Source organism: Ziziphus jujuba, chromosome 3 (assembly GCF_031755915.1).
Source record: "Ziziphus jujuba cultivar Dongzao chromosome 3, ASM3175591v1".
Taxonomy (NCBI): Eukaryota; Viridiplantae; Streptophyta; class Magnoliopsida; order Rosales; family Rhamnaceae; genus Ziziphus; species Ziziphus jujuba.
In genome coordinates this window covers 23,167,533-23,178,982 of record NC_083381.1, presented here as the reverse complement: position 1 = coordinate 23,178,982, position 11,450 = coordinate 23,167,533, and the positions used below count along the sequence as shown (strand labels likewise).

General features: G+C 34.1%; 2 protein-coding genes across 3 annotated transcripts; both read left to right on the top strand.

Annotated features, from left to right (window-relative positions):
• Positions 1 to 256: 256 nt before the first annotated feature.
• LOC107422934 (1-aminocyclopropane-1-carboxylate oxidase homolog 1-like) lies at positions 257 to 2,298 on the top strand. Of its 2 annotated transcripts, none has more exons than XM_060815624.1 (3): positions 257 to 955; positions 1,187 to 1,640; positions 1,741 to 2,298. In XM_060815624.1, the coding sequence occupies exons 1-3, from the start codon at positions 420 to 422 to the stop codon at positions 1,747 to 1,749; spliced, it is 999 nt and encodes a 332-aa protein (XP_060671607.1). In that variant the 5' UTR covers positions 257 to 419; the 3' UTR covers positions 1,750 to 2,298. The 2 variants fall into 2 exon arrangements, with proteins under 2 accessions (XP_060671607.1, XP_024931254.3); XM_025075486.3 differs by having other exon boundaries at positions 261 to 955; positions 1,187 to 1,571.
• Positions 2,299 to 4,997: 2,699 nt separating this feature from the next.
• On the top strand, positions 4,998 to 7,575 carry LOC125423392 (1-aminocyclopropane-1-carboxylate oxidase homolog 1-like). Its single transcript, XM_048477262.2, has 3 exons — positions 4,998 to 5,708; positions 6,236 to 6,557; positions 7,055 to 7,575. Exons 1-3 carry the CDS (start codon positions 5,104 to 5,106, stop codon positions 7,301 to 7,303), a joined length of 1,176 nt encoding a protein of 391 aa, XP_048333219.2. The 5' UTR covers positions 4,998 to 5,103; the 3' UTR covers positions 7,304 to 7,575.
• Positions 7,576 to 11,450: the final 3,875 nt, after the last annotated feature.

The window sequence follows — 11,450 nt, the reverse complement described above, 5'->3', positions numbered from 1 at the left end:
CACTTCTTTGCTTCTCTATTTTTCTTGTTTTTAGCATTTATTTTTGGTTTGAAGACCCCAATTTTGGAAGTTGTCGAAAAAGATAAACAAGAGGTTTTTGTCACTATCATAATCTATATATATCAAAAACAATAATTTTCTGCCATTCAAAATCATCCACAAATAATTCAATAAATGACAACTATATTGTTAAAAGATGTAGTTGAAAATGTCAAAAGATCCCACAAAAAATTAATATTTTTTTTTTCACCTCCAAAAAGCATAGTAATAAAAAAGAGAGAAAAATTAATATTTCTTCATTTTCGTTCACATCATGAAAGTTGACTTTAATAGCTTTTATATCTAAACTTTGGCCTGAATTTCTAGCATAAGATCAAAATCAAAACACTTTTTAGACCACCTTGTTACAGTATAACAAAATGGCGGCCACTAATAAAGTTCCATCCAAAACCAACCAACGGTATGATAGGCTAAGTGAAGTAAAAGCTTTTGATGAAACAAAAGCTGGTGTCAAAGGGCTTGTTGATGCTGGGATTGCTCAGATTCCACGTATTTTCTATCATCCACCAAATGACATAAACAACAAATCCGTTTGTAATGATACCCAGTTGATTATTCCAGTTATAGACCTCGGAGACATTTCCAAAGACTCAGTTAAACGCCAAGAGATTGTTAAAAGAGTAGGTGAGGCATCAGAGACATGGGGATTCTTTCAAGTTGTAAATCATGGAATCCCAGTGGGTGTTCTGGAGGAGATAAAAGATGGGGCCCGTCGGTTTTTCGAGCAAGACAACGAGGTGAAGAAAGAAGTCTATACAAGGGATATCACCAGGAAAATGGTGTACAACAGCAACTTTGATTTGTACACTTCAACTGCTGCAAACTGGAGAGACACCTTTTTCAGCTATATGGCACCTTCTCCTCCACACCCTGAAGAATTGCCCGAGGCTTGCAGGTATATCTATATCTATATCTATATATCTATCTATCTATCTATCAATCTATCTATATATATATATATATACATATCTTTTACCATGATTTTTACCGCTTTTTTCAGCGCATGCACTTTGAATGGTTTGAGTGTTTGTTTTCAATGAAAAGCAAAAGAACCCAGAACCATAATTTTGCTAATTTTTCAGGGAATATCACTTTGAATGAATTAAGTGATTTCTGTAAAATCCAGGAGCAAACCAAGAACCATAATTTTGCTGCAAACAATGTCTTTGATCAATTTGTTCAATGACAGGGAGGAGATGTTTTTGTACACCAAGCAAGTCATGAAATTAGGGGTTACTTTGTTGGAGTTGTTGTCCGAGGCTCTTGGGTTAAACAAAGACCATCTAAAGGAGATGGAATGTGGTGAGGGACTTGCATTTGTAGGCCATTACTATCCGGCATGTCCCCAGCCAGAGCTAACCTTGGGAACAACCAAGCATACAGATAATGACTTCCTTACTGTGCTTCTGCAAGACCACATTGGAGGGCTCCAAGTCTTTCATAACAGTCAGTGGGTGGATGTCCCTCCTGTGCCTGGAGCTTTAGTGGTTAATATTGGAGATCTTCTACAGGCAAGTTTTTGCTTTCTGTTGAACTTGTTTGGTTGTTTGGTTAGGGTCTGGCTAATTGATATGTGTTTGGTAAGGAATTATTGTAAATTAATGTACATTCAATCATATACATTAGATTTGTTGAATGCAAATATGTTCTTTAACTTCTTGTTATTTTCTTTTTGTTCAGCTTATATAAAATGACAAATTTAAAAGTGTAGAACACAGAGTATTAGCAAACCATCTAGGCCCAAGGATATCGGTGGCATGCTTTTTCAGCACCAGTTTTCAGCCATCTTCCAGACTATATGGACCCATTAAGGAGCTATTATCAGAAGATAATCCACCTGTGTACAGAGAAACCACGGTCAATGAGTATGTCACCTACTCGTTTCAACACAATGTTGAAGGTACTTCTCCACTGCAACATTTTAAGCTGTAAAAACTTGGCTATGCAAGGCTGCTGGTGGTGGAGATTCACAAGTGCTAGCATCGTTTGCTTGGGATTCATTCAATAGTCTTGGAATCCTATTTTAATTGTCAAGTTAATAACAAAATTAGTAAAGCTCTACATCTTTTATATGACAATACAAAGAACTTGTCTCACCTGTTAACTGATCACTATTTCACACATTTGATATTTGGCCAATTTTTCAATCATTGTATGTCATCATAAACTCCTGAACAAAAACATATTAATATATAACACCAACGTATATGGATGGCACTCCACTGAGTTCTGAAGGTATATTTGGCAGTGACAGATTATTAAGGGTCTTCTTAAATGGTAACTCATTTATGAAGCCTGCTTATACTACCTTATCTCAGGGGATTTTGCAGTCTAATTGAGACTCTTCCTTATATCTGTAGTTTAATTTCACCCCTAAAATACAACTTAATTCTTTGGATTAGTTGGACATAACAAGCTTCTCGCTAATGGTTTACAGAGATGAGAAAAATGTAAGCTTTGAAACTTGTACATTTGTGGTCATACTTTTGAAAACCTCTGGCTTACAAACTAAATCATTTCTACAAATGCTTGGGATAGCAATATATGACCTTAGTATGAAACAGAGTATTCAAGGAATTGAATCGACTAAAGTAATCTTCCCATTATATTTGCTGATTTGCTCCACGTACACCAGTTGTTTGTGTGTGCGTTTTATTTTTTATTTTTATATATATTTTTAATCTATATTATCATTGTTGGCATGGCAAATTAGCCAACACGATTAAAATTGAGAGAGCTTGTTGGACATGTCTGTAGGATTTACCGGACTTCACTTGGTTAAGTTGATGTTGGATCAGTGTAGCACTTTCTAGTTGATATTGAACCACGGATAAAATTCAGATTAGGATAATTTTATTTTTTTAAAATCAAATTTTAAATTCTGGCTTTTGATTTGTCACAATTGATAAAATTTAAAGTGATTTTAAAAAAGTTAAATCTTCTTGACTTTAAGCTAAAAGTTAAATCTTCTTGACTTTAAGCTAGCTAATTGGATAATTGGGTCCTACTACAATACCCGCACCAGCACTCGTAATGTTGTTTCTTGAAAATCTACAATAGGTTACCGGTTGTGCCTTTTGCCCAACAATTTCTATTTTTTTTATTTTTTTATTTTTTTTTAATTTTGGTTTTTGCGAATAGACATTTCAAATAATCTCAAATTCATCTGCTGAGTAATTTGCATTTATATGAAATGTTTAAATAATTAATTATTTTAGTTCAAAAAATGCAATTAATATTTTTTGTTAGTGGTCTGCACTACAATTTGTGAGATACATATTATTAAATAATATAATTTTAAAATTTTTTAATTGTTAAAGTTAAAAAAAAAACATGATCCAACCTGATGGAATAATATATAATAATATAATTAAATAGAAAATATATTTGTCAATACTATATTTTTTGCTATATGTTATTGAAAAAGTAATTTCAAAATTTAACATTAACATTTATATTTACTATTTAAAAAAATATATCCAATGCCAAAATACAATTTACCATTGAAAATATTTTAATTTAAAATTCTGGCATTGCAAAAAATATATTTATAATATATAAATATTGCCTGAGATTTTCAACAACATGCCATTGATGTATATATGGCATGGTCATTGTTTAGGATTTCAACAAGGATCTTGCTCTGTGTGTGTATATGTAAATATTTCGTTTATTATGTAGATAATATTACATAAAAAATAACAATAATAATAATTTTTTAAAAAAATATTATCAATATTAAATTATGCATATAAATTATCTGTATAGTAGAATTTCTACATATATTGATATATATATATATATATATATATATACACACGTGTAATGTTTTGATATTTGACCGAGTTAAGCAAGTATTCGGTTCTACGTTTACATTTTCCTTACAGCAGCTTTTTCTTTCAAAAAAAAAAATAGCACTGTAGATTTTTTCTGTATCACTGTAGCTGATGGATCACCTGCTACTAGATGTCAGTGTTCAATCGATAAAGTGGCTTGGTTTCTTTGGCTCTTCCTCGTGATGTGGCTAAAGTGACTGACTATTTTATTTATTTTTTCAAGTTGACAGATGTTTTCTATTGATTTTTAATTTCACCGACAACCATATCGCTTAGTTGGTAGCAGAAAATGACGAGCAAACTCTCCGGTTATTAGCCACGAATAGATTTTGAAATACTATGAATCCTTGGTATAAAATAAAAGCAAATACTATAGTTGTATATATTATATGACAATGATTAATTTAAGGCACCATTTGAAGCACCACAATCTCATATATGTTTTGAGCAAAAAAATCTCATACATGTATTTATATTATTTTTAATAGGATTCACAAAATTTGAATGTAACGAAGTTGATAAAATAATTAATTTAATTGATTTGACGTTGTACTAATAACTTTTTCTTCCTTCAACACAAACATCAAAATTTATAGCCAATCGGTGGATGCATAAGGCCATAATCAGCAGTGCATGGCCTCATTATTCAATTCTCTGCACCCACAAAGAGAACTTTAGTAATCTTTCCAGGTTTTTACGTCATTAACAATTCCCATGCTTGCCAAATATTACAAAGATATTTGTTGGTGAATAAGTATTACAAATATATAATATTTAATGTTTCTATAGATTTTATTGTTGCGTAATTAGATAACATATCATAATATAATCAGATGCTCTTGATATTGGTTCGCTCGCTTTTCTTTGAATCTTACAGAGATCTCAGATCTACTTAACGTGGCTCTCGTTTTACATATATATATATATATATATATATATATTTTACATAATAATATTTTATAAAAATAGGAGAGGTACATAATTTTCTTATTTTAAATCATTGATGGGTTATCAACGTGAAACATGACCCAAATATTCTGTATATGAAATGTCAACTTAATTCCCATATACAAATTCCAAAATTGACTGAGAATTCTAAAAGAAAAAAGGAAAAACAAAAAAAAACGTAAAACCAAGACAATACATAGGAAAAAATAACTGAGAGAGAAAAAAAAAAAAAAAAACGTAAAAAAAAAAAAGGAGAAAAATGGTGGCTACCACTACCGCTCCCACTATCACTGCCTGCAGCTCAGATAACATTCAAGTTTCTGCAAAAACTAATTATCTGAAGGCAGAGTACTATGATCGAGCAAGCGAAGTGAAAGCTTTCGATGAAACAAAAGCCGGTGTTAAAGGACTTGTTGATGCAGGTGTTACTGAGATCCCTCGTATTTTTCATCATCCACATAATAATGAAGAACAACAATTCTATGAGAGCTCTGTCCATGAAGGTGGTGACACCCAGTTCAGCATTCCAGTGATAGACCTGAGAGGTGTTTCCGATGATTTATTCCGACGAAAAGAGATCGTGGAACGAGTACGGGAAGCATCGGAGACATGGGGATTCTTTCAGATTGTGAACCATGGAATTCCGACAAGTGTTATGGAGGAGATGAGAGAAGGGGTGCGTCGGTTTTATGAACAAGACACTGAGGTGAAGAAACAGTTTTATACAAGAGATCCATTGAGACCTGTGGTCTATCATAGCAACTTTGATCTGTATAAGGCTCCTTCAACAAATTGGAGGGACACTTTTCTATGTCCTGTGGCTCCTAATACTCCTAATCCACAAGATTTGCCTGAGGTTTGCAGGTAATATTGTTTCAACAAAGTGAATCTTGATGACAAGCTAGGCTACTATATGTACTTGATTACAATAATATTGTGTTGATCTGTATATTATTTAGTATAAAATTTAGATTAAAAACTTCTTAATTATTGGAGTATTTTATTAACTTCTTGTTTTCTTTTCAATCTTTCAAAGTCATGAAGATGCGGAAAAAAGGGAAAAAAAAAAAAAAAACTACTTGCTTGACAAGTCACTAATTAGTTGTTACTGGCTCTAATATTAATCTACAATTCTAAATCTCTCTTTTATTTTTCTAAAATTTTTTTAAGCAATATCTGATAATTCAAGGTCTGGAAACAAAATTTGTAAATTAAAAGCTGCGTAGCTTTTATATTAAATTTTGTTTGGACATATGGTGGAATGTCTAAAAAACATCAATTAATATTTGTTAAAGACTAGAAAGAAAGCATGACAGTATTAACATAAAATCATGTACTTTTTTTTTCCTTTACTATATATATATATATATATATATATTACAAACTTGTAGAGACATACTTATGGAGTACAAGATGCATGTGATGAAACTGGGACTTCTACTGTTCGAGTTGCTATCGGAGGCACTAGCGTTAAACCCGAAGCATTTGAATAATATGGGTTGTGCAGAAGGTCTTGGACTTCTGTGCCATTACTATCCTGCTTGTCCACAGCCAGAATTGACATTTGGAGCAAGCAAACATGGTGATAAGGACTTCCTCACAGTGCTGCAACAAGATCGTATTGGTGGTCTCCAAGTTCTATATAACAACCATTGGATTGACATACCCTATAAGCCCGGTGTTCTAGTCGTTAACATTGGAGATCTTCTCCAGGCAAGTTCTTTCTTTCCAATTCCAAGATTCCATTTTATGAAATAATGAAGTGTCACATAATATTCATCAATATTAACGACATAAAATTTTAAAGCTTTTTCATTAATAACTATAATTTATTCTGCTTAATTAAATTAAACTGATCATAGGAAAACCAAATTTTTTTGGGGAACAAATGGTGGATTTCTTTAAGTACTCAAGTATTTATAGATGTTGAAATTTTTTCCATTAATTTTTAAAGGGGTTTTTCTATCTATCCCAAATTTAAAATGCTTTTTAGGCATCTTTAAAAATATGTTAAACCAATAATAATAGCAATTTGACCTGAGCCTGCCAAACAAAAAAGGGCTTCTAGAGTGATGCATTGATAATAGTTTACTAAAAAACAACATATAATTAAGTGCTCTATCAGAAGCTTGTCTAACTATAAGCCCAAAAAAATCTCCTATATTATATAGTTTTAATGATTTATTAACTTTGTTTTATTTGTGTTTTAGTTAATAACAAATGATAGATTCAAAAGTAGCAATCACCGAGTATTGGCAAACCTTATAGGTCCAAGAATATCCATTGCAAGCTTTTTTTGCACAGGAATGTTACCAACGACAAAGCTCTATGGACCTATTAAGGACTTATTATCAGAAGAAAATCCTCCAAAGTACAGGGAAACAACAGTGAGAGACTATGTCGCATATTACAACAAAGGCCTCAATGGAACTTCTGCTTTGACTTATTTCAAGATTTGAATAACTTGGCTCAGCAAAGATATGAAGAAGGGGTCAGTGCAATCAATAGTTTCTAGCTAGTGACAATAATTTCACAAATGTTAAGGTTGTTTGTATTTGTATGTGTGTTTTAGAGGGAAAAAAAGAAAAAAAAAAAAAGAAGAACGGTTGTTTATGTGTGTCATATGGGGACAATTATGCTAAAGCTACTGTTTGCCAGGACAATAATTCTAAGCTTGAATCTTATTTGGCTCAGTGAAGAAGACATGAAGGGTTGATCCTTTAAAATAATCTCAAATTTATTAACTTTGTTTTTATTAATTATGCTAAAGCTACTGTTTGCTAGTACAATAATTTCTTTCTTCAACTTTCTTTTATTAATTTTTTCTAATTTTGGTTTTTGTAAATAGACCTTTAAAATAATCTCAAATTTATCGATTCAATAATTCGCATTTATATGAATTGTTCAAATAATTAATTATTTTAGCTCAAAAATGCAATTAGTGTTTTTTTGCTAGTGGGCTCTGCTAAAGTAAAATTTATGGGATCTACACCATTAAATAATATAATTTTTATCTTTTGATTTTTTTAATTGTTAAAGTTAAAAAAGATGAGATCCAATCCAATATAATAATATGTTTAAATAAAATATATATTTGACATGCTGTTTTTTGCCGTATGCAACTGGAGAGGTAATTCCAACATTTGATATTGACATTCATATTTAAGTGGAGGATACACCAATATCAAAATTTGAAAATGCCAATGGCAAAAGTGTAATTCGCCATTGTAGATACTCAATATGAAATTTTGGTATTGCAATATATATATATATATATATATATATATATATATATATATATAAAGATTTTATGTATGGATGTTCTTGTGTTTTTATCGTACGGAAATTTATAAAGATGATAGTTTTTTAAAAAATCACCATCAATATTAGTATTTGTGTGATAGTAACAACAACGGTGTGTTCAATATATATGCACGATAAAACGTCCGAACGTCCGCATACGAACTCTATATATATAATTTTTCTATTATACAGAAAATCTCATATACTTTTCATTTAGGATATACATCAGACAATATATTATTTGATAATTATCTCAAATAATAATATATTACCTGATGTGTATTCAGAATGAAAATTGTCCAAAATTTTCCACATAAAAAAGTTTCACTCTATATATATATGAGAGAAATTCTACTTACAGTACCAAAAGATTTCAATAGAGTTCCCAAATTTTTTATTTTCTAAACTACCCTTTTATTTTATTTTTTTTAAAGATTTTTTCTTCCTCTTAAAACGTCTTTTCTCCTTTACCTATTCACCATACCATATTACATGGTAGAGGAAGAGTTGCCAATGATGTGAGACTCTCGGTGTCAGGATCCGTCCAGAATTCCTCCCCGGAACCCTAGACAAGCCCTGATCCCAGGGAAATACCACCGAACCTTTCAACGGAAAATCCGGCAGCACCTCCCCTAAGGGTAGGACTAACCAAAAATTTCCTGCACTGAAAGCGCACTTCTATGTTCATCCCCTTATTCCTCCCCCAATAACAGTAACTCAGTGCATAATTAACAACTACCCGTCCAATACAGTATACAGAGCATTATACAATAAATGTGAAATTTATACAATGACAGATAAAGAAGTAATACAAGATAGAGAGCAAAAAGGGAAGAAATACTTCGTGGACTTTGGGCAACGAACTGAGACGTTGGGCTCACCCCGGACAATCAACGTCTCCCAACCTGGACCTAGGGGAACGGAATTTAAAAACGTGAGATGCTAATCATCTCAGTGAGTGACCCTAACTACTGAACACCTTTAATATTAATAATATACCAAATAGAGGGATTTAATTCATCAATACCGAACAATTAAATAAATAAATAAATAAACAATTGAAGTAATATTTTCTCTCAAAACCTTCACTATCACTCCATTGGAAAAGTTCCCCTTTTAAAACATTTTCACAAAATCCGATATTCGTATCTCCCGAAAACTAAGGGATCAAACCATTTGATAATTAATAAATAAATAAATACCCCAATATATAATTAAAATGTAATAAATTATAATAAATAATTTTTGAACACCTTTGGGGTTTGAAACTTTATCTGAAAATTACACTTGACGCACCACACCATATACCAGTGATGCCCTTCGATACCCAGCGTCCCGAGCACCGACTGGCAGGGAGATTAAAGAGAGAAACTTGCAAACGGCACTTCGGCGTCCTGACAGTACCGCTGCTGAAACCGTCATCCCGGCCAAGGGAGGGGCGGCTGTGGCCAATATCAAACTTGCATGCCCACAGTCCAATGGCAACCATGGAAGACATAATACTTGAGCACTAAACCACATAATACTTGCGCGATAAACCATGTGTACATACACCAGAACACCAATACTGTATGAGTGCGTCTAAAATAATTATTAAACCAACCGTACCATTTCCAAAATTACCGCGGGAAATATATTAAATTTTCACACTTACCATCCCGCATATTTTTATTTAACAAACCGATACGAAAACATCGATAATAAATAAACCATAATTTTCTCGTAATACAATATTCAACAAATAAAATACCACGGGCATAATTATAAAAATTAAACCACCAAATTAAACAAATATTTTCATAAAATATTTAACCAATTATGCCCAAAAATAGTATTTAAAACCACATACGATTATTACCGAAATATACTTTGCTCATGCATAATAAATAAATTAAATCACAATAAAATCATAATTAAATTGTACCACATGAGCATAATTTAAATACCAATTAAACATAATTAATTGCCCAAAATATTTTTGAAGGTGGGTCACTCACCTGGAGCACGCAATTAAACCATGATCCACCATGGGATCAATTCCATGATTCATCCGTGCTCCTAGTACGCAGTTCACACACAGTCAAATAAATTAATATTTTATTCGGATAAATAATACCCGGTACCTGGGGAGCGAACACAAACGACATCTAAAAGTTACGAGTTATATACCGAATCGAAGCTTGAGTGATGAGGATCATGGATTCGGTCTTACTTTCCGGTGATCGGACCCGAGGTGGCCGGAATCTCGGCGGAAAGCTTTCAGGATTCGACTCCTCAATTCTCCTAAACCGTCATGAATTGGCAGAAAAGGAGGCCGAATTTGGATTCAGGAGGTTGGAAACAGTGGATAAGGACTGGTGGTGCAACTGGGTACTCGCTGGAACGATAACTTCCGGCGAGCCGCCACGGTCACCGGCAACCGTCGCCGGCGGTGGCACGTGCGGTGGTCGTTGGCTGAGATTTTTGGCGGTTTTGTAGATCGAGGGGAGAGGGTTCCAACGGGACCAGCGGTGAGCCAAACGGAGGCCGGACGGTGGAGAAATTGGGGTTTGAAGATTTTCGGCCCCTTGTCGGAAAACGCTCCGATCCCGGCGTGTCGGAGGTCCGGTGGCCGTGAAATTTGGTGGGCTGGCAGGAAATGAGGAGGTGGTGAGGGGTGGCTGGCACGTGTGGCCGGATAACGGCCGGAAAGGGGTCAAACGGCGGTGGTCGGCGGTGGAGGGAAAAATCACCGCCGAGCTTCGGCGCCTCGATCTGGGCGCGTTTGGCGGTCGTGAGATTTTGGGGTTTGGCAGGAAATGAGGAGAGGCTTCCTTCTGGCCGGCCCGTGTAACGAGAATCGACCGAAAAATTGGTCGGAATCCGGCGGCCGGTCGGTTTCTCTCTCTCTCTCTCCTCTCTCTCTTTCTCTCTCTTCCCCGAGATTTTTGTCAAATAAAAGCCACGGTGGTGTCACTATTCATCCACGTGGACCAATCAGGTGACGACATGTGGTATTTCACTGTTCATCGACTCAAAAACATTAAAATATTACGGTATCCGGCAAACTTCACGCGTCCATAACTTTTTAACCGGATGTCCATTTTAAGTGTGCCGCTAGTCTGTGAACTCGTATCGACGAGCACTTCACAGCCATGCATGAGTCAAAGCTCATTTCCTCATAAATAAAAAGTCAACTTCGGCACCCCTTGGACAGTTTGGACCTCAACTTGTTTTGCTCATAACTTTCAAACCGTAGCTCCGTTTTCAACGTGCTACTAGTCTACAAACTCGTGCCAACGTGTACTTCGTAACGGTACCTCA